This window comes from Rhinolophus ferrumequinum, chromosome 7 (genome assembly GCF_004115265.2).
Source record: "Rhinolophus ferrumequinum isolate MPI-CBG mRhiFer1 chromosome 7, mRhiFer1_v1.p, whole genome shotgun sequence".
NCBI lineage: Eukaryota > Metazoa > Chordata > Mammalia > Chiroptera > Rhinolophidae > Rhinolophus > Rhinolophus ferrumequinum.
Window position 1 is genome coordinate 87,248,896 of NC_046290.1, and position 24,457 is coordinate 87,273,352.

General features: G+C 38.7%; 1 protein-coding gene across 4 annotated transcripts in view; it reads left to right on the plus strand.

Annotated features, from left to right (window-relative positions):
• GRAMD2B (GRAM domain containing 2B) overlaps positions 1-20,099 on the plus strand; it is a 109,855-nt gene extending 89,756 nt beyond the window's left edge. For all 4 annotated transcript variants that reach the window (XM_033110317.1, XM_033110316.1, XM_033110318.1 and 1 more), the window contains 10 exons: positions 417-520; positions 3,924-4,019; positions 6,882-6,953; positions 7,053-7,133; positions 9,572-9,683; positions 10,225-10,347; positions 10,952-11,039; positions 11,923-12,027; positions 15,517-15,610; positions 18,852-20,099. In XM_033110317.1, the coding sequence (XP_032966208.1) occupies positions 417-520; positions 3,924-4,019; positions 6,882-6,953; positions 7,053-7,133; positions 9,572-9,683; positions 10,225-10,347; positions 10,952-11,039; positions 11,923-12,027; positions 15,517-15,610; positions 18,852-18,893 (917 nt within the window). In that variant the 3' untranslated portion in view covers positions 18,894-20,099. The remainder of the gene's footprint in view (positions 1-416; positions 521-3,923; positions 4,020-6,881; positions 6,954-7,052; positions 7,134-9,571; positions 9,684-10,224; positions 10,348-10,951; positions 11,040-11,922; positions 12,028-15,516; positions 15,611-18,851) is intronic.
• The last annotated feature ends 4,358 nt before the right edge of the window (positions 20,100-24,457 follow it).

The window sequence follows — 24,457 nt, forward strand, 5'->3', positions numbered from 1 at the left end:
CAGGAAGGTGTGGGTCACATGCTCTTCCCACAGTCAGGCCATCTATTTCCAAAGGAGTTATTAGTGATAATCCTAGGGAAGGAAACCCAGGGAGGAGTGCAAACATTAGCACGAGAGTGACACACCCTCCTATAATAAACAGATCTTTGAAACACCATTCTTGAACTCTCATTTGCAATGTTAGACTTGCCTTTCCATTTTGATTTTTATACTAAAGTCTGTTAAGACTTCGAATGAAAAAAACAAACTCCTGTCTCCATACTGTTATTCCACTAAAGATGACAGAAAAAGAGGTGATGGGTCTTTTGAGTATGTGAGTGTATTATCTCTGCCAATGCCTGAGTCACCAACATATATATATATACAGAATTTTCATTTTAAATGTAAATTCTGAATGATGTTTCATATTTTCCCAGGTTTTACCTGCGCTCTCCAAAAAGAGATATTATACCAGGGGAAGCTATTTGTATCAGAAAACTGGATTTGTTTTCATTCCAAAGTCTTTGGAAAAGACATTAAGGTTGGTATAATTTTTTAAAAAGCACTTTATTATATATTGCACTTTATTATCTATTGTGAATATTGTTTTAAATGTAGCAATATTTATAAATATTTGTATCATTATTATACCCTTATAACAAGTTGCCTTTATGGTAGTTCTAAATATTACAGGTTCTAAATGCCTCTAGATGACACTAACTTCCCTTTTTCCCTAAATACCATCTCAGTCATTTCCGTATCTCTCTCCTACAACCCTGCCCTAAATCCTTTTTACCCAGAGGTCACCGGACAACTCTTGAGTTATTCATATGAAAACAGTACAATAATCAGTTTCAAAGATGTACATTAAACCTACAGCAATTTTTTAAAGAAATAGTAATTGTTGTACTGTGTTCGGACCAGTTACCATCAGAAACATCTAGAAAAACAGGCCTATGAACAAACTAGTTATTAGAGCGCACTTTATATCATCCCCAACGCAAAATGAGCAGGAATTGGAGCATTTAAGGCTGAGTCTGGGAGAGTCATGTACCCACACTCCCCAATGGACACTGGCTGACATCTTTTCATTCTCATTAAATACAGACAGTGGGGGAGCAGAGACCCATGACATCCTGAGCCAATAAGGAGAATAGCCTGAAGGAATTGGCAATTTTCCCAAAGCACCGCCTTCTGAAACAAGGACCTTGGGACTATGGCATAAGAAGGGAAAAGATAATTCCATCCCACTGACATTCTTTTCCCTTGAGTTGTGCTGTCACATCACAGTCAGTCAGGCCACCAGCGTAAGGCGTCAGAGAAACACCTACTTGGGTTTGCGTGACCTCAGTTGAGTTTTCAAGCATTCTGACTCATGATTATGAGTCAGCAGCTTTTATATTCATGAAGTAGCTGATTAAAAATTCTTTTTGTTTTCAGTGGTGGGTATGTTTTATTTAAATATTCTCCCGAAAGCCACGGGCAATCTTCTCAAGACCATTTAACAAATAAAATGGAAATTCTTTATTTTGTTGGTATTGAGTCAGCAGCCTAGCATACTATTTTTAGGTCAAACATATTATTTTTATATTGTTCCTTTATTATATAGTGAGGTATAGAAACAGATTTTGAGTCACCGTATTATCTGTAAAATGCAAAACACCGTTAAGCAGTATTCCACCATATTTCTAGATTTCTGGATTATAAGAACTTGTTCATGGAGTGGGAAAGGGGATTGGGAAGCACTGAGCTCCAGTTCAACGTGATAAAGATAATTCTCAGGAATTCAGAGAGAGCCAGCACCCCTGACCAAAGCAGCAGGGTTTGAAGACCTTAGGAAACAAAGAATTATTCTTTGTTAAGAAATGAGGGGATTCACAAAGCCAAAAAGGTACAGTTTCAAGCTAATACGATTCTAGCAATGGTTTCAGAATCCCACTTCTACCTGAGAGAGAACTGACCAAAACAAGGTAAAAGGAATGACCCTGATTTTTTTAAAGACATAACATAACACACTGGGGTTGCTTTTGCTATATTTAACCTAAAAGACAACAGATTGAAAGTCAGCAGTGGTGGGAAGTTAAGAACCACGGTAGTGACTTGTACATTTCTTCCCCTCTAAGGATGGTTTCAAGGGGACTGGGGCTTCATCTGTGTGGCAGCATCTCCTCATTGCCAGTAGCCTTTGGCCCAACATGATCCAATAGGAGCTAAAGGCAACCAAACAAATTTTCTCTAGAATGGGGCATTTCTAAGCACCCTACCCTGGAAAAATATTAATAAAGTTAGCCTTAATTTAATCAGGACCTTTTGGTGACCCCACTGGTACTTTCGGATGCTAGTAAAATTAAATGCATGGATCACTTTCAATCTAGGCTCAAACTGACAGGTGACTTCTGCTTTTTTTCTCAAATGTTATCTAGTTGTCATTTTATACTCATGAAGCAATTGATTGAAAACTCCTTCCTAAGGACGTTCCATGCCTTAGATTACGAACAAGATCCTAAATTTATAACCCCTTTTCACTGTGTATATGTGTTGCTGCTCAGAAACAAAATTACACTCATTTTTATATTATCTATCTTGGTAGATCTTAAATTCTTTTTTTTCCAAAGCTACCCCAATTTTTAACTTCTGAATCATCTCCCACACTTCAAAATTGTGTGGGTAGCCTCTTATTCTTTCATAGTCTTCCTTTCTGGAACTTTGAGAGGCAGTAGCATAATTCCATCACATAAACCTTGATAGGAATGCAAATATTCAAAATTAAAAGCTCATTTTTCTTCCTTCAAGCTAGCAGTACTAACATAAGGTACTCCACTGGCCACACTCTCTCTGAATATATGCTATATTTTTACAAAATGTGTTCTCAAGTGAGTGTACCTATGGAGGGATTCAGGTCATTTTATTTTTTACCATGGCTGTGTGTGGCCCTGTTTTCAGAGCTCAAAATGATGTGATCCATTGTTCTTTAAGACCAAACTTGGTGAATGGGTCCTAAAAGTATCAGGGACATGTGCTATTTTCTTTGTGCATCTAATATATGCCCGTAGCATATTGTATGAAAAAGAAACCCCATTTTAGATCAGATTGGTACAAATTCCACCTTTGTAACTTACTATATTTATGACCTTAAGCATATAATGCTCTAAACAAATGTCGTTATCTCTTCCTCTGCTTTATAGAATTGTCATAATTAAATGACATTCTCATCGGGTACCTACGTAGATATTAATAATGGTTGTTCTTCTTTCTTGTTTGAACCAGTAAAGAACTTAAGAGTTCTTTTATTTCACCTATCCTCTTCATATGAGACAAATGAGGAAATGAATTAACACTGTTATTGAGTGCTAGGCATTTTCCATATATTATCTCATTAAAACACAGAAAACCCTGGGAATTAGGAAAGATTGTCTCCACTTTACAAATCAGGAAACTGAGGCCTAGAAAGGCTAGCTGATATGCTTGAGTAGGTCATATAGAAATAGAACTGAGCTGAGAATTCACGTCCCAGACTTTCTGTGCAGTAATGGTTCTATGACACCAGTGCTTTTCAGCGTTTACCCACCCACATGTGCCGAACAACAGAGGAGAGTCGGGTACCTGGAGATTAGCCCAAAGTGGATGACTACAAGCATGTAACTTCTGTAGAGCCTTGGGCGTATCTTCAACATGAATGTAAAATTTTCATTCTGTTCCCACCAAGCTCTTCAGTAGAATTGATGATCCAGATTTATCCTCTGGCTTTGGAAACACCAGCTTAAGGAGCTCAGTGACACACCAGTGCTGCTCTTTAAGATTCACTTTTCTTCATGGGTCCTGGAGAGCCTGCTGCTGAGTTTGATTTCTTTGTTATCGTTGCATATTTTTCCTTTAATATGATGATTTGCAGTGCTATTTTGTGAAGCCCTAACCAGTGTGTTAACTCAGTGATTCTGTTTCAGATCTCCATTCCAGCTTTCTCAGTAACCCTAATAAAGAAAACCAAAACTGCCCTTCTGGTGCCAAATGCCCTGATTATAGCCACACTCACAGACAGGGTGAGTACCCAGCAGAGAAAAAGCACCTGTTTTACCCTGCTCTGGTCTCCATTGCCTTAGGGGGCCTCTTGCCAAGGACCAAGACCCTGAACCACTAATACCATCTCCGACAGGGAATCAGGAAATAGGCTATAAGGCTAATTTTTAAAATCCGAATCTTTAGACATTTGTGTAGTGTTGTTTCCCCTCCGAAGATGATTTATTCCAAAATAATTGTTGCCAATTTTAAATTTCCTGCTGACTTAATTATACTTGCTTGATCAAGGTCAAATATATAAAATTCTCTCCCAACTTCCCTTTCCCTCACGTCTGTTAGGTCAGGCTAAACTGATACGTTCAGTTTCTTTAATAATATTATTTAAAACAACCACCATCACCACCTTGTTGACAAGGTGAGGCGAGGTGACACTAAGGAGACCCTGGGGTAGGGGGTGGTTACTCTCTCCATGACCTTAGTTGGTACCTCTCCAAAGCCATCTCAGATACATAAAAGTTGTGCTCGCTGTGCAAGTGCAGCTTCAGAACCAGTTCCTAGCTGCTCTTTGCTTCCAGGTTGCCTTAACTATCCCTCATACCGTGTTTCCCCGAAAATAAGAATGGGTCTTGTATTAATTTTTGCTCCAAAAGATGCATTAGGGCTTATGTTCAGGGGATGTCATCCTGAAAAATCATGCTAGGGCTTATTTTCCAGTTAGGTCTTATTTTCGGAGAAACACGGTAGTTGTATACAGAAATTTTTAAGCTGTTGTTGACTATTAGGCTACCTTCGACGTGCAACCAGAAATATTTGCACTGAGAGTGGTGTTTATTTCATTTTGGGAAGAGAGAGGGACAATATTTTGGTTACTCAACTTATCTTTTAATATTTTACCTCCTATTTCTATGAAAGCATGAAAGCCGCATTCCATTTCTAACCATACTGGATACCTTGAAGAGAGAAAGAGGGAGTTGAAAAGATAAAAGAAGCTATATACGAGATGTGATCAAACAATACAGTGAATGATTAAATAAAAATTATTACAGTAAAAAACACACTGCCATTAATCCCCCTCAAAATACTCCCCCTCACTTTGAACACACTTATTCTATCATTCTTGCCACTCTCTGAAGCAGTTCTGGAAGTCCTCTTTCGTGTCTTTAGTCGCGCTGTCCTGGCTACCTTGATGTCCTGAAACATTTTGACTTTGGGGAAGGACCAGAAGTCACACGGTGCCAGGCCCAGGTCCGGTGAATAAGGTGGATGAAGACACACCATAATGTTATTTGACAGAAATTGTCATATACCACAAGCAATGTGTGACACAGAGCATTGTCATGATGTAGGATGATTTAAAAACACATCTTCTCTCAACCGTAGCTCACACCCAAGTGCCTACACCAAACAAGTTGAAACTTATCACACACTCTTAACTAAGGTTTGACGTGCTGCTTCCCGTATTGAAGATCCCTGCCTTTCTGTTGGATGGCACTTGGCATTCACCGTATTTTGTGATCACAAGGAAAGGCTTCATGTCACACATCACTTCTGGTTCAGAAATTTCTGTCAAATAAAAACACTACAGTGTGTCCTCATCCACCTTATTCACTGGATCTGGCATCGTGCAACTTCTGGCTCTTCCCCAAAGTCAAAATGACCATGAATGGTGAACGTTTTGAATCGATTCAGGACATCGAGACAAGCACGACAGCGCAACTAAAAACAGTCAATGGAAGAGGACTTCCAGAACTACTTCAGAAAGTGGCAAGAACAATGGGATAAGTGTGTTCGAAGATGGGGGCGGGGAGAGAATATTTTGAGGGGGATTAATACAATGTGTCTTTTATTGTAATAATTTTTTTATTTAAACATTCACCATATTTCATCATATGTTAATATCTATTTTTGAAAAACTAGTGGCTAATAAGCATCAAGTATGTCTCGCGAGGCATATGCTAAATACTTTCATGATGTTTCCACATTATTCCATACTACCGCCGTATAAGAGGTAGTAGATACTGTTAAGAAAACTGAAGGTGTAAGGGATTATTAAGTAAGCAATTTGCCCAGTGTCACCTACTTAGTAAATGTGAGAACAAAAATTTGCAACTGGGTCTAATGCCAGAACCCATAATATTAACTACTTAAGAATACAATACTTGCTTGAAAATTACATCAAATTCTCTCGTGGGTGAATAATAGGGGTAATCACAGACTTTGGAAAGGGAGTTTGAAAAGATTCTTTGGTTCAAATAGATGGAGAAAGAGTGAGTTGTTATATTTTCGCAACATACTGTTTATAGTAAAATCATTTTTCCTTATGTCACTTGTCTAGCTCTAATTTAATTCTTTCCCATAACTTACTTATAACCATCCACTACAAAAATCTCCATATTTGTCCAAGGAAGTATCTGGAAGTGGCTTGAAAAAGAGCGAGCCTATTAGAGCCACTGGGAAATTTTCAATAGAAATCTAGGTCAGAGCAGAGAAAGCAGACCCTCAGGAATTGTTAAATACCTTTAAAAAGGGGACAGTGACTTTAAAGAAGACCTAGCAAATATCACTACCTTTTTCTAATGTCCAGGCCTTTTCCTACCTGTGCTTATTTGGGGCACCATTTTCAGAGTATGGAAAACTTCATTTTGCTTTACATTTATTTATTACTTAAATTGGGTTTGGGGGTTTTGTTGCTGTTGTGGGGAATATTTGCTTTATTCCAGGAATGGAATAAAAACTGAATGCGTGGATGAGCAGAATGAGAACATAGACCAGACAACGGTCGACATCATTTAAAATGAAATATATTCAAATAAATTTTTGAACTCTGAATTCTCCTTTCTCATCAGGCAGTATCTATTATTAATTACTCTGTTTTCTTTTTTCAGTACATATTTGTGTCCTTTCTCTCCAGAGATTCAACTTACAAACTCCTAAAATCTGTGTGCGGACACTTAGATGTGAGTACAACTTCGCTGAGCCTCCACTGCTGTCTCTCTTCTGTGTTTCTTACAGTTTCATAGTTAATCTGGTGTTTCATTTTGTTTCCATATTTTCAGAATACAAGTGTTGGTAACAGTCCCAACCCGTCTTCTCTTGAAAACAGTCTTCGGGCAGACCGCCCTTCATCTCTCCCTCTGGTGAGTTGCCCACGTCACTGTGTAAACAGAAAAGAAAGGGAATATGTCCCACAGGTACACTTCCCCTTACACCGTGACCAGCGTGCAAGAGGAACTTGGGACCATAATATCTGAGGCAGAGTCAAAGAAACAGGGCATTTCTGTTCTGAAGAAAAGGAGAACCACAGGAGGTCATAAACTTGTTTCCAGTGATTGAAAGGTTGTCCTGCAAAGGAAAAGAAACATGATAGTGGGCTGTCTTGGCGAGTTCCTGGTCACAGAAGGGATTCATAAAGTCTTGCTGCGTTTGCTTGTCAGTGTTGTTTTAGGGGGATTCCCCATTCTCTCTGGGGGTAGGGCACGATTCATCCCAAAGATCCATGAATGTCTTCTATGTTCAAGGCACCAGGCTAGATTAGAGTACACTGTAAGGACACCAGGAAAAATCAAAACCAGTTCTTGTCTCCAAAGGCTTGACAGCTTAGTGGAGAAGATGTGGAATACCTAGAAATAAGTGTAAAAAAGGAAAGCTATAGTGCCCACATGAAAGGTAGAGATTCTTTGATTCCTTTAGACTTTGTTGCCTGTAGAAGAAAATCTCCAGTGGAAAGTAGCTCCCTCTCCCCTCCCATTTGTACAAGAGTTGTACTCTGACGTACAAGTTGGCCTGGGAGAGTCCTAGCCATATGATTCAAAGGATTATGCCCAAATTGAATATTGTTAAATGTTAAAATACCTTTGATGAAGTGGTATGAGCCCAAGGTTTCAACATCTACAAGTCTTTTTCTTGTTAAAAAAGTAGTGGGATTAGAAACCTAGTCACACAAAACCCTTGTGGACAAGAATGTTCACAGCTGCATTCTTTATAACAGCCAAAAAGTAGAAACCACCCTAATGCCCATCAACTGATGAATGGATAAATTAAACATAATCTAGACACACAGTAGAGTATTATTTGCATAAAAAGGAATGAAGAATTACTGTCATACACTACAACCTGGATGAATCTTGAAAACATTATGCTCAGTGAAAGAAGACAGAACACAAAAGCCACAATATTATATGATTCCATTTATACAAAATATCGCAAATAGGCAAAAACATAGGGTCAGAAAGTAAATTAGTGGCTGCCAAGGGGTGTGGGGGAGGGAGAAATTGGGAGTGACTGCTAGTGGGTGAAAGGTTCCTTTTTGGGGGGTGATGGAAATGGTCCGAAATAAGATAGTGGTGATGGTAGCACAACATTGGGAATATTCTAAAAACAACTGAACTGTACATTTAATGGTGAATTTTGTGTTATGTGAATTTTATCTCCATTAAAAAAAAAATCTTTATAAAATCCTTTTAAAAAACCTTTTTTAAATAGTGGGAAGCAGTGCAAAATAGAATTAAACACATATGATTTGGAATCCAACAATCCTGGTTTCAAATCTGGGTTCCACCCAGCTGAGCTATGCCATCAGACAAGCTCTTGAACTGCTCTGACTCAGTTTCTTCATCTACTAAAATGCCAACCTCTCCACGTGGCTGTGAAGGTTACGTGCAGTCGTGTTATGTAAGGAGCTTTGCATCCTGCCTGATACATGATAGTCATTCGATAGATAATTAGTAAATTGAAAAGACTTGAATTTGTTCCATTTTCCTTCCCCTGTAAAGTCTTCCATGAAATTGAAATGATTATGGAAATGACCAAAAGACAGCTAGGTTGAGGTGAAAGGTTGGTAATTTGCTCATAAGATGAGTCTCTTCTTCCTTTGACAGCTAACTAAATTGTGACAAGCTCAGCCTACTTGTACCTTGCCAGGACATTTTAATGACACCTCTTGTCTCTTTAGTTCTTAAGCACTTTGAGGGAATGAGTGGGGTACAAAGTAAAATCTCCCTGCTTTTTCCTTGCTCCTCACTCCTCTGTCATCCTTCTGTGATTTAAAAGTAACATCACTGACCCTGTTTTGATTTAGTTGAGGGAAGAAAAAAAAGCTGAAACCTTCAGGATCTCATTTGTTAAAGTCCTTTTCCCTTTTGTGTTTCCAATACCTTTTTTTAAAACGATACTCAGAGAATACCTTTCTCTGTGTCCCTATATACAAACATGCATCTAGAACTCTCTACTTTTTTCTCTTACACATGTCTATTTCAGTCACTTTTTCTCATTACAACATGCTAATTGAGACTTCCGCAGCTTTACCCTGGGAGCTTTTCAATCATCAGCCTTCCAGTTGTTTTTTTCTAGACTTTTGTTGTTTCCAACAAGTTGGCCACTCTTTGTTGATAGAATTCTAACTGCCCAGAAAAATCTCAGTTTCAGTAACCAGATACTCAGTGATTTGTCGGGAAAATCCCAGTAGTGTGGCGTAATCTTTCCTTCTTTTCCGCATTTTATAGGTCAGGCCTAAGTGAAGGCCTGCCTATTTAACAAAGGGAAATCGGCCTCTCGTCATTTCATTATTTCCCTTCAGGATTTCAACGATGAATTCTCAGATCTGGATGGAGTGGTTCAACAAAGAAGGCAAGACATGGAAGGATACAGCAGTTCTGGTTCTCAGACTCCCGAATCCGAGAACTCCAGAGGTCTGGGAAATTTTTTTGTCTTGACGAGAATTTAATTTTCCATAAAACATCTTTATCCCACCCCTTAAAAACAAACAAAACAAAACAAAAATCCAAAAACACTTCTCATCCTAATTAACAATTGGAAAGGGAGTATGGGGAAAGGGTAGCTTGAAAGTTCCAGAAAATGGAATCACCTATGTGGTAAAAATCCATTTCCATTTATACACATTTAATAAATGTCTCTTAAATCGACATAATATTGGGTTGGTTGAAAGAGAGAAACATGTTTTCTTACTTCTCTCAATAATATTATTAATTGTTATAGCTGAATCATCCCCATGAGTCAGTAGGAGAAGGACAGACTGTCTTTATATCATTTTATTACTTATTTGCTTGATCATTGGATTTCAATCCCCAACCACTCAACCAACTTATGAGAAGATCCATTTATGTTTTTGGTCGTTATGCATGTTATGAGATTGATTTGCTTTTGTGGTTGATCCTACGTTTTTCAATGTTATGAGGAGAAAATTTACCCAGCCTCCTTTTGGCTTGATAGATTTCCATGTGACAGAATCCCAGACAGTTCTGAATGTCTCCAGGGGAGAAGCAAAACCAAGTAGGGCAGATGCCCATGTGAACAGAGTGCCTGAAGGAAAAGCCAAGAGTCTCCCTACACACGGTAATGGACGGATTATTGGAGGGGGCGGCACCTGCTTGTAACTTTTAAAGGGCTCTCAAGTTTCATTTTATGACTGCCTTGCGTATTCCCTCCCCACCCTTCCTGTTGTAGGTCGTTGCATATTAATTCATTTATTCATTCAATAAACATTACCCACTCCTCTTTTTTATAGATGGGTGATACAAAGGTGAACAGCCTTCATGGAGGTCCCTTCATTATTCTGACTACTTCGAGATTGTGATTCAAAAATTGCTGTTAAAACTGAAATTATTGAATTATTTCTTATTTACTAAGTAGTCTAATAACCGGTTTACCAGTTGTATTGGTACGGGAACAAGAATGGTATGAACAAGGATGGTATCTCCTTGTATCTCACCATTCACTCCATTCACAGAGAAGGCTCCCAATAAATGTATTGAATGAAATGTGTTTGAAGGAATTGTAACTACTGGTTAAAATGACACCTGGAAGGCTTCAGTTAGTATTTTCTTTGATTTCGGCGAGTAATTATCTCTTTCAAGTACCTCTTCCCCAATAGTGATATTGCTGGGTGAAGCTGGTGTTGGTATTTTAAAACTGTCACTTTTCGTTTTCCATCCAACAGGTCAGTCAGAAACCGTTGGAATCCTACACAAAGTAAAGTCTCAGAAATGTCCAACGCTCCACCAAATTCTTATATTCTATGCAATTATGTAAGTAAATGAATTTACTATTAGTGACTTAAAGTGATTCAGTTTTCCAAAGGAATGATCTCTTCATGTTGCCATGCACCATTCTTAATCTCAGTTGTCGCTAATGTGACTCAAATCTTTTCTTCGACAATTTTTGTCTCCTATCTACTTCACCCTTTTTTTTCTTTAGGCTTAGGTCACATTTTCACATTCTTCCCCCTTCTCATTTAAATAGTGAGAAGGGAGGAAGGAAAAGCAAAATGATTGTGCCAACTCCAGCAGAGGATTAAGTCCTCAGTGGATACTATTAGTTGAGAAATTGTTCTGTGACTTAGGAAGCATCCGTGTTGTTGATTTTTCCATCCATCTCATGTTCTCTGGACAGAGGCCAAAACAACTTTCAAATGTCATCCCCTTTATTGAAAACTTAGGCACTGACTGTTTTAACATCCCCCTCAGCTTCCAGTCTGTAACCAGTTGTTCTTCTGAAAATAGCCTGACCCAGTTCTAGGCTGTTCCTCACCACCACAGAGGATGTGCCCAGTTTGGTTTCCAGTGAAAGCAGGGAATTTGTGAGTCACCAGAGAACCAGACTGGGCACCCACTGGCTGGGCCTTTCTGGTGTGGAAGGAAGAGCACTGGATTGTTCATCCTCCTTGGGCACGGCCTGAGAAATCCCATTAGAACTGAGTGGAAATTGAGGCACTCGGGCTAAAGAATTTTAAATCGCCTTCCAGTTTTGTGACAAGCATCAGCCTATTGAGAAAAAGGTCTTTTTAAAGTCTCTTTGGCCAAGTTATTGTGGAAAATACCTTGCCTTGTATGTACGTTGGCTCTGAGTTTATTTAATGCACATCAGGTCCTGGTCATTAACCACTGAGATTTCTCTTTAATCTCTTCCCAGTGTCTGTGTACTAATCATCTCGACCTTCTACATGAGATACAGAATTAATACTCTGGAGGAGCAGCTGGGGTCACTAACTTCCATTGTGGACATCCATCGTACAGAGTAAGACATCTCGCTCCATCTGCTTGCTATTCAGATTAGTATAATGTTCAACCTGAGTTTAGCAAATATTAATTGAGGATACATTCTGTATGAGGTATTTTGTTAAATGTATGCAGAGCGTGCCAAAAAAAATGTATATACATTTTAAGAAAGGAAAAACCTGTATTAAAATTGTAATACTCAGTATAGACCGATCACAAAGATGAATACAACTCACGTTTGACTTCTGTAATTACAAGAGATGCTCAAAGTGGTTGCCATCAGCATCCAGACACTTCTGATTACGGCCAACTACTGCTTGAGTAACACTGAGCAAAGTGTCCACTTGTGTACATTTTTTTGGCACCCCGGTATATGGGAAGTAAAGAGGTAGGTGGGTCCTAGAAATGAAAGACCTAACTGTGCATATTCTTGAGTTGGTATATTGTTGCCAGTGAGGAGGCAAGAAACACACCTACTTTTACATTATCTTTATCTTGATCTATTAGCCTAAAACTCAGTTGTGATCTTGGCCCATTTATTGAAATATAAAAGTTTATCTTAGTAACACGGCAGTGATTCAAGACATTCATAGGAAAGAAGCAATGCAAGTAACTCAGCACATTTCATCATCCATAACTCTTTACATTAGCTCATTTATTTACAAAACTCTTGACCACTATAAAAATCCATCTGACTAGTAATTCGTTGAATGTGGCTGTGAAGATTTTCCATCACAGTAATTTTTGCATACCTGACCTAATTAAACCTATTCAGACATAAGCTCTTTCCTTTAAACCCATTTACATGAGGATTTTGACACACTACCTAGTAAAATAAATTATCCCATGTTAGAAAGCATACTTTTAGCCCAACTTTTGAAAACAGAGATATTCCTTTACAAAGCATATGTACCATGTGCGAGACAATCTATTAGAATGGATACATACATGCACAAATAGAGTTTTCTCTCTCTGTCTTTACCATAAACTTATAGCTCTTATTCCCATTTTACAGATGAGGTAACTGAGACTCACAGAAGTAATTAGCTCAATGTCTTAGTGGCTGTAATAGAATCAGGATTGAAACGCAGGTATATATGACTACAAAGACCATAGGCTTCCCAGACTGCTTGGCTATGAGAAACAGCCTAGAACTGGATCACACTGTTTTCAGTGTGCTTCAGAATCGTCTGGAGGGCTTGTTAAAACAGGTTACAGGGCCCATCCCTAGTGTTTCTGTTGCAGTAGATCCCAGGTTGGGCTTGAAAATCTGCATTTCTATCAAGTTCCCATGCGATGTTGATGATGCTAGCCTGGGGTCTACACTTTGAGAACTGTTATGCTGTATCCTTCTGGGGCCTTCCTTTACGCTCTAACAATTACCTAAAAGTCTTATTTTGTGGTTTGCAAGTATGCTGGCATACGGGTTATTTTTGAACCATACATATCCTGGGGGTGCCAAAAAAAATGTATGCACATGACTTGTATTCATTTTTTGTTATCAGTATATATTGAGTATTACAATTTCAGTACAGTTTTTTCCTTTCTTAAAACGTGTATACATTTTTTTAGCGCCCTCTGTACATGTGAACCAGCAATACAGAAGCCTAAAGAATGGTTTGGAATAGATTCATACCCTGCCCTTACTCTCTCCCATCTTGTGCAAAGTGTTACTACACTCAGAGCTAGGAGGTGACTCTAGATTATTGCAGACTTTTCTGTTTACTATCGTATAAGGGTTGATTCTTTTAGGAAAATGTACCTCATGTCCTGTTACTTCATTAACTGGGTCGTGATGAGAGGGAAATTCCACTAACAAAGGCAAATGAAATATTGATTCTATTATTTGAATAATCAACTCAGGAAGAGCTTCCATCTGTAAAATACCATTGAAAGGAGAAATCACAAAGACCACATATGACATGAGGTCAGGCAATAAAATACTTTTACAGGACCTGAGCTTCCCCAACATCTTACTTCATCCAAGGGAATCCAGCCGCACTGCCCAGATCGCTAAATCCACACTCATAATCTGACTGTTTAGTTGCTACAGAACCATCCCTCTGAATCCATACTTTGTACTACCTTTGTTAGTACATTACCAGCCTGTCGATCATCAGAATTTCATGTCGACAAATCAGTATTCTGGGTCTCAGATCCTTCATCTAGAAACTGAAAGATTTAGATTCAGTTTCCTTTTTGGGATCTAAGATTTTCATAGCATGGATCGATGACAAAGGAAAAAACGGTTTCAGTACTAGTAAATGAAAAACATCTCATTGCTTTCTTAATATTTGGATAGTCATTAATAATTTGCCAAGTGCCTATATCTCTAAAATGGATCATGTGTAAAATAAATTAGACCAGTCATTGCCACCTAAAAACTTAACGGCCACAAAGAAATTACAGCCAAGAAATATGGAGAAGACACAGGCCATGGTTCTTAACCTGAAGACGAAAATCTGATAAACAGCTTTAGACCATCTCTCCAGGAAAATGTACATACATCTCTAAATTTCCTACAGTTTTAGCTAGTATAGGACCCCCAGTGGATCCCAGAGTAAGAGCCTATGCCATAAATAGTTTAATGGTAAATAATGAATGCACCTATTAGATTATAAGGCAATGGCAAATTGCATTTGTATGGCAAGTCTCAAAGAAGAACTACAAAAGTCTCACACTTCAACAGAAATTCAATTAAAGATATTCCTAAACATTCTGAAAGTTCTAGGGTAAAGGGTTCCTGCTCCTATAAAAAATAAGTATATGGGAAGAGCAATAATTCTTGTAGTAGGGGTAGAGAGGATATTAAGGTTTAATAAAAAGGGTCTAAGAAATCAAGTGCTTGAGAGTAACTGTCTGATTTTTGTCTGGAAGCTGAGGCACAACACAGCCCCTTAAACAAAAATAGCTTAAGAGATTTCCAGCTGAGCTGTTAAGAACTAGTCCTCAGGGGCGGCCAGATGGCTCAGTTGGTTGGAGCGTGAGCTCTGAACAACAGGGTTGCCAGTTCGATTCCCCTATGGGCCAGTGAGCTGCACCCTCCACAACTAGATTGAAGACAACGAGCTGCCGCTTAGCTTCCAGAGGGGCGGCCGGATGGCTCAGTTGGTTAGAGCGCGAGCTCTCAACAACAAGGTTGCCGGTTCAATTCCTGCATAGGATGGTGGGCTGCGCCCCCTGCAACTAAAGATTGAAAACAGCAACTGGTCTTGGAGCTGAGCTGCGCCCTCCACAACTAGATTGAAGGACAAGACTTGGAGCTGATGGGCCCTGGAGAAACACACTGTTCCCCAATATTCCCCAAGAAAAAAATTTAAAAAAGAATTAGTCCCCAAACATCTAGTCTGGGGTTGTGGATTACTGCAGGGCCTTTCTGAGGTTATGTTAAATGCTCACTCTCTTCTATTATAACCTAGTGTTCTGTTCAAATACATTTCAATTGTGTGTATTCCACTTCGTTCTTTGCCGTTCTTGCCCACAATAATTTTTCTCTTTGTTCTTACAGAGACACAGCACCATCCGGCCTGGGGTCACAAGTACAATTAAATATGGAGGTCCTCTGCCGAGAGCTTACAGCAAACATAATGAAATTAGAAAAGGTGACTGATTTCTTTCCTGTGTTGGGAGCAGTCGTAGTAGTGCCTATCGATTGTCATAGATCAGGGCTGTACATTAAAATACCTTCGATGTGCAACAGGCAGTGTAATTGACCAAACCCGGCCAGGGGGCTGCATAGTAAATGTGAAAGACTATTTTATATTTCCACAAAGAAATAGGTTTCGATCTCATTTTCCTTGTTGGTCTATATTCTGGTTTTCCTTTTCGGTTAGAAATGTTTCTCTGTACCATAGGGCCCAGTGGCAAGTGACTCTGACCCAGGGCTCAGGGAAGGGACACAACGGGGAGTGTCCCAACCAGAGAGTGCAGCCCCACCTCCACCCAGGCTGATTGCTCCCACACATAAAATATTGCGTTCATTCCCGACTGTAACCCTGGGAGACGAATGTCATTGTTCCTATCTGACAGGGGAAGAATCCAAGTTTCTACTAACTTGCTCAAGGAGACACATTTAGAAAGTTGGCCGACCTGGAGTGTGAACCAGGTCTCTCTGACCCCAAAGTTGTGCTCAGAAGCCCTGTGCCCTGCAGAATCCATCCCTGGGCCTTGCTGATAAAACCACTGATGGACCTTTACCTCCAAAAGTATCTTCCTATAGGGCAACTTCAGGGCAAACCTGGCTTACGCTTGTGGCATTCTTAGAACTCAGCAGGAGAATAAACAAGGACAAAAAGGTCAGCATGTCAGAAGTACTGCCAAGTTAAACCTAATGAACATTCCTCACTACTTTCAACATGTCTATCCCTTCCATCTAATCCACTGTTTTTACCATAATCCTTAAGGAAAGGTTTAGAGTTAAGTATTCATTTCCAACCCCCAAAATGCCCAGCAGCTTTCCGTAACAGTGCAATTATGCTTACTTGGGAAGAAACGTGAAATACAAATGAGTCAAACTATGTTTGTTTTGCTATACTAAATGTTATCTAGCATTTAACCACGGAAGTATTGAGAGCAAAGGTGTTTCAAACTTCTGTTCTAATCCAAGGCATGCCAGATAATTCCTCTTGAGTCATTGTATCTATGGGTAAATTTGGCAACTTTTTCTCTTTTAAATCCAAAATCAACCAAAGAAGGTATGGCGTAGCAACCGAATAGTTTTCCTTTCTAAAATTTGGCTGCTGAGAATTGAAGATAGTTGGGTTTGGGGTTTATTTTTGGTTGCTGTTTTTGTTTTTGTAATGAAATGTTTACAAATGTTTGGCTTTCATGCTGACCAAGCAAATGGGGTGGGTTTAACTTTCTATTTTGCTCACTCTGGCATACAGTGGTATTTGGACCTGAAGCACACAGAATCCTGCTGTCCTCTTTTGCATTTCTTCCCACTTTCCTGCCAGGGCTGGCTAGGACACCACATTCTATAACGAGGGACAGAAAGACAGGAGCATTTGTCCACATAAGGCAGAAAGCTGACCACGTCTTGTGCGGGGATTCACACAGAGCCCAGCTACTCAGCTAGGAGGCCTGTAAAACCTTTGTCCCGAAGCAGAAGCAGTCAAAAGTGGATTTAGGGTCAAACTGCATTATGTTAAAGTCCTAAAAAGTTAAAAATTGCACACATTGCTCAAAGGAATCGAAGCATAAGAAGTTAGCAGGCCACACACGTGTTCATTTTGATTGGTCCACCCCCCTCCTCAGAGGCAGTCTGCCAATAGTGTAGCACAGCCTGGGGGTGAACTTGCAACTACATGCTGTGGGAACATTGCAGCCAAGTCTCAGCTCTTTTTACTCAATACCAGCAATTTCCTTCTACTCTCCTCCAGGGATTGCTTGCTCATGTCTAAGCCTCCTGATCTGCCACTAGCGTCGTCCCAATTTCTGTTCATGGCATCACGGCCTTTTCAGTCATCCTTGTTGGAAATCTAAGAACAATTTTTAGCTCCCTCCTTTGGCATTTGCCACTGATTGACTAATAAGTTGAAAAGTGCTATGCAATCTCTCCTCAAATGTCTGCTCAAATTCTCTTTCCATTGGCTCCATCTTAATCCCTTCTGGCCCCCTACTGCCCATCTAACAGTGTGAACGCAGATCTCACTCTGGTTTTTATTTGCATTTTCCTGATTATTACTGCAGTTGAACGTCGTTTCATATATTTATTGGCCATTTGGATTTTGTTCATTTTGCCCATTTATCACCTTTATTTTATTTTGGGGTGTTGTGTCTTGTAGGTATGTTTTATATATTTTGGGTATCAGTCCTTGGTTTCATTACTTTTTTGCCTTCCTACTCCTGAGTTTATCTTTGGTCCTGTGGGATAGGTAAGGAAGACATGAAGTAGGAATGTCAGGGATGAAAGCAATGCCTTTTATGGGTAAAAAAGTAAAACCTATTTTACTTTTGAACTGGATATGGCATTAATGGTGGGACAATCTAGAAGAAAGAACGTAAGTTTTGGAATCAGACCTCTGCTACTTACTAACTGGTCTTGTCCCATAGCCTCTCTGGCCTTCAGTTTCATATGTAAAACCTGCCTGTGTGTGTAGTGGTGTATGGGTAAGGTGAGCAGTCATGGAGTTCCTGGCACAGACATATTAGATCCCTTCCTCTTCACTTGCCTGTGTATGCCTGTAGGACATCGCTGACGCTTCTTCCAAAAGAAGACTATGTTTTTCTATTGTTCCACGGGGTTGCCTGCTCCCATCACAGTACTGGTTGTTGAGAATTCCTTGCTCTGAAGTCTTTAAAGTTCATTTCCTCAACAAATATTTACTGAGCCCATTTTTAATGTCCGTATTGTAGTCTTGAGATCCAAAGATACGGCATGCGTCTTGTCCCTGTTAGGTTCACAGTCTTCTGGGAAATACCGTACGATACCGAATAGTAGTGTTAACCGTTATTACATGGTGTCTGTCTGATTGAAACCATCGCATGGGCTCTGTAAAACCAGTTTCCCATTGTCTCTGAATGCATTCAGAACCCACCTGGCATCCCCAAAGCTGTTGTCCTTTTTCTTCCCTCTGATTTCTCTCCGTCTCTACTGGCATTTTCATCTTTGTGCAACTCTTTCTTTTTCGGCCCTATCTTTTTTCCTTTTTAAAGTGGGCTGTCAAACAGAGTTCTGGTCCATTCAAAAGCATTTGTTTGCCTGATCTAAATTTAACCTATGTGTAGCTTTTTATTCCAGGGAAAATAGATTAATTTGAAGCATTAAGAGGCCATAGCAAATATGCCCTTCGTATACTCCATTCTATTTAATAACAGGAACTTCTCTCTTATTATTTCAAGATACAAAACAACTTACAGAAGCTGCTTGAGAATGGTGACTGACTGACCAGATTGCGCGGGCCAACGTAATACCTCGCGCTTCCCTTCTTCCCTGGGAAGAAGATGCTCCCAGAGGCGTTCTGGCGGAGCGCTCCCTGCTGGCCGGAGGAGCGAGCAGATGGCCTCCCCAGCCATGTTTGCACTCGGAGCCCTCCAGCTCAGGAAAGGGGGGAGAGGGAATAATTTTGGTTCCTGTGCAATAAACGTTGACCTTGACTCTCTGAGGAAGTTTTCAGTGCTGCTGCCTGAAGAAAACAGACCCATCCCGGGAGGTCTCAGGAAGGAACTGGTGGATGGATCTTCTATTACATGATTGTGGTTCAGTGGTTATCGTGACTGTGTCAGCAAACACACTCCACCCCCTGCCTTTGCCGTCCTGCCCACCCGCCTTTTCTCTCCTTTACACCCCAGCCTTCAGATTAAGGGATGTATCACGTGCCAACAAACCTGATATGATCCTTTAAAGAATTAGCCATGAGTCTCCAAAAGGCAATAAATAGCTCTAATGAACACATGTGTTTCAAAGAAGTAACACCAGCATTTTGTCTTTTTTTTTTCCTTCTGCTGTTATGTTCTAGTCTAAATCATCTGTGTATCTTAACTTCTCAATTGAGTTATTGGCAAGAATATCAGGCAAAGTAGATTAAACTACCCATTTATGGTTTGTTTTGTACTTCTACTACTTCATTGGACTGATTCTCACCCACCCCAGGTCAAGAATCTGTGAGACATGGGACTGAAGTACTAAATAAACTTACTTTGAAAACAAAACTAATCTTTAAACCAAAAAGTATAATCGTGATTAGATACAGGACAAAAAAACACTGAATTTTTAAGATGATAAGTGGACTACATTAGTTTTGAAACAGGATGTCTGTATTGATGCTGAAAGCCCTTTCAGCATGACTATAGCATGCTTTTTCCTTTTGCTAACTAAAATAAATAACTGGTTGTTTGCTAACTTCTATTCACCATATGGGTTGCCTGGTTTTTATTAATAATTATTTAGGTACCAGAAGATCTGTAATATGAAAGATATTCTGTTTCTATCTTCAATGCATTTTATAATCATTTCTATGAAATGTATTTTGTTTAATCATATAAGCTAATAAGTGAATTGGTTACATCCTTTGTATTTGTTAGCCTACTGGACAAGAATTGTGCCTGGTGCACCCCTGGCTTTTAATAAATACTCATTGGTTAAAATGCCCTGCTAACACTGTGTTTTGTCAATTTGTGAATTATTTTAGCTAAGTCAATATACTTTTTAACTGCTTCTCACTTCCTCTCTACTACTGCCAACTCACCCATACTTCTTTTTTCCTGAATATTCATTTCAAAACTCAAAAGTGATTTGAATTCTTGGGTTTTAATGACATAAGGGAAAGAAAATGAACTTTGAAATCAGAAATCCAATGCTTGATTCTGGGGTTCACATTTTATAAGTTATGTGACCGTAAGCAAGATATTTGGCCATTTATCCCCATTTTATTGATGAGGCTGAAAGGACCAACAAAAGTGTCATTGTGAGGATTAAATGTGATCATGTCTCTAAAGTATTTCACCATGTCAAATACATGGTTTTAAAGTAGTAAACTCTCATAACAGGTACCATATTCATTATTTTTAAAAAATGTTTTCATATCTGACATTTCAGTTTTATAAAAGTTCTATCTCAATGCTTTATACTCAAAACCCATTAGAGATTCATAAGTGGGTCAGCCACCTCTGGAGAGAAATTTTACAACTGTATGAAGAGCTTTTAAGAGGTTCAAATTTCACTGATTTTGTAATCTCATATCTAGGAATTCATCCTAAAGCAGTAAGCAGATACCTAGTCAAAGATTTATGTACAAGAATATTCTCTGAAGCTTTAAAACAGCAAAATATTAGCAACTATAAATATTCAATAGTATAGCATTTAAATGACGTAGTTATTTGGAAAAATGTTGTCAAAGAATGGCATAGAAAACAGCATTAAAAGGGTAGGTACAAAACTACATGGTTTGATCCCAATTTTATAAAGAAACTCCTGTGTGTGTGTGTGTGTGTGTGTGTGTGTATACACATTACATATATATGAAAGCACATACACACATTGACCTTTTCTATATTCTCTACACTTTGCATAATGAAAAGTTACTACCTTTTTTTAATCAGGTAAGTTCATTAAAAATATTAAGTGGCTCTCCAGGAATCAGATCTTACAACTGTACACACACCCCTCCCCCAACACTTGCTAGTTCTGTACCAGGAGCCACTTTTTCGGTGTTTTTTCCAACAACCACTATAGTTGACGCTTCCAAAGAGGGACAGCACTTCATCATTTCTAGATTTAGGGTATTTTGTTTATTTTTTTGGTTTTCGTTGTTTTGTTTTGGGGGGTTTGTTTGTTTGTTTTTTGCTTTGGGGATGTTGCTGCTGCTTATTTTTTATAGCTCACTCCTAAGTCAAAAGCTACTGCAAGTGAATCTAAATGGTGATGTAGTTAATATGTCTGCATATTAACTACAAATCAGCATAGGAAAGCAAGCATCAGGGATTTTCAGCCTCTACCACCTTGATACAAAAGTAGGGAATTCTAACATATGAAGGGGTTTCAGGTGCTCAGTGGGCAAAATAATAGCAAATGCTCACCATATATAATTTGCCATTTAAAACTTGAGTATTACCTCTCTAGAATCAAAAGGAAAAAAAAACTTTAAAAAGAGATTGATTGTAATGCTATTTCTATACATTCTGATGTTTTAATCTATGATTAAATATATACTATTTTGGTGACTAGAAATTACCAATCTCACATAAATTGGAAATGTTATTACTATTGACCTCCCAAGCTTTGTGAATATTTAAGATACTTTCCTATATATACTGCACAACACTCCAAGACATTTCCCTGGTGTTCATTTATGCAATTCTTTGAAACCATCCCAGACACTTTTTTAGGATGGCTTTTCCTTGCTTTGCCCAACTCATCTGAATTCATACATTCATGGAGTCAGACCGAAAATTTTCCAACTTAAATATGAATTGTCTCATATGCTGTTCTGATTTCTGTATCCTAATAGTGAAACTCAGCTGACGCTTTCCTTCTTTACCTGTTTTGTTTCCGGTGACCTAAAGATCATGGACACTAACATGTTATAGATAGCTCAGGTGATTTTGCTTTCAAGCATTTTTTTTAAGTGAAAATTTTGTAAGAGTGCCTCAATAATAGTTATCATTTGGGATCCATAACCTGATCTTATAAAGGAAAAAGGAACCCAGTGACATAACATTCTTTTCATGTGCTTCTTTTAGCCTATCCCTGTTAATAATGATGATATTGCCAGTTCTTGACCAAAAAAAAAAAAAAAATCAGAGGCATTAAATGAAGCAGCTTTGATCACTGAATTTCCAGCACTTCTGTATTTTTTCCAAATCTGAAGTCTTACCCAAAGCAATCTACAGATTCAATGCAACCACAATCAAAATTCCAATGCCATTTTTCACAGAAATAGAACAAACAATTCTAAAATTTGTATGGAAGCACAAAAGAACCCAAAAGCCAAACAAAGCAATCTTGAGAAAAAAACCAAAGATGCAGGTACCATGCTCCATGATTTCAAACTTAATTATAAAGTTTGTAATCAAAACAGTATGGTATTGGCATAAAAACAAACATATAGATCAATGGGAATAGAAAGCCAAGACATAGACTCATGTGTACATGGTAAATTAATTTACAACAAAGGAGACAAGAATATACAATAGAGAAAGGACAGTTTCTTCAATAAATGGTGTTGGGAAAATTGGACAGCAACCTGCAAAAGAATGAAACTGGACCACTTTCTTACACCATACACAAAAATCAACACAAAATGGATTAAAGACCTGAATATAAGACCTGAAACCATAAAACTCCTAGAAGAAAACATAAATGATAACATCCTTGACATCAGTCTTGCAATGACTTTTTAGGATCTCATGCCAAAAGCCAAGGCAATCAAGTAAACAAGTGGGACTACATCAAACTAAAAAGCTTCTACGATGCAAAGGAAATTATCACCAAAATGAAAAGACAACCTACTGAATGGAAGAAAATATTTGCAAATCATATATTAATATCTCATAAGGGATTAATATGCAAAGTATGTAAAGAACCCATACAACTCAATAGCAAAAAAAAAAAAACAGAAAACAACAATCCAATTAAAAAATGGGCAGATCTGAGTAGTCATTTTTCCAAAAAAGATATACAAACGGCCAACAGGTACATGAAAAATGCACATCACCACTAATAACCAGGGAAATGCAAATCAAAACCACAGTGAGGTATCACCTCACACGTGTTATAATGGCTATTATCAAAAAGAAATAACTATTGGCGAGGACGTGGAGAAAAGGGAGCCCTTGTGTACTATTGGTGGGAAAATAAATTGGTGCAGTCACTACGAAAACAGTATGGAGGTTCCAAAATTTAAAACTAGAACCACCATCTATTCTATCAATTCCACTTCAGGGTAGTTACCCGAAGAAAATGAAAACACTAACTCAGAAAGATACATGCACCCCCATGTTAATGGGGCATTGCTGCATTATTTACAACAGCCAAGATATGGAAACAACCTAAGTATCTACTGACGGATGACTGGATTTAAAATTTTTGATACACAGATACATATACACACACACACACACACACACACACACACACACACAGAGGAATATTATTCAGCCATAAAAAGGAATGGTATCTTGCCATTTGCAACAACACGGATGGACCTCGAGGGCATTATGCTAAATGAAATAAGTCAGAGAAAGACAAATACTGGATGATATCATTTATATGCAGAGTCTTAATATAAAAAAAATACAAGCTCATAGAATACACAGAACAGAACAGTAGTTGCCAGAGGCAGGGGATGGGGGAGTGGGCAAAATGGATTAAGAGTGTCAAAAGGTACACACTTCCAGTTATAAGTCCTGGAGGTGTAATGTACAGCATGGTGACTATAGTTAATAATGCTGTACTGCATGTTTCAAAGTTGCTGAGAGCAGGTCTTTAAAGTTCTCATCACAAGAAAAAAAGAACCTGTAACTGCACGTGATGACCAATGTTAACTAGACTTAGTGTGGTGATCGTTTTGCGACTTTTACAAATATAGAATCATTATGTTGTACACCTGAAACTATGAGGTATGATCAAATAATACAGTGAATGTTTAAATTCTAAAAAAAATATTACAGTAAAAGACACATTGCCATTAATCCCCCTCAAAATACTCCTCCTTCCTTCGAACACACTTATCCCACCTTTCTTGCCACTTTCTGAAGCAGTTCTGGAAGTCCTCTTTTGTGAGTGTCTTTAGTTGTGCTGTCGTGGCTGCCTCGACGTCCTGAATTGATTCAAAACATTTATCTTTCATAGTCATTTTGACTTTGGGGAAGAGCCAGAAGTCACACAGTGCCAGATCTGGTGAATAAGGTGGATGGGGACACACCATAATGGGTTTGACAGATATTACCATACCAGAAGCAACGTGTGACATGGAGCGTTGTCAGGATGAAGGATGAAATAAAGACAC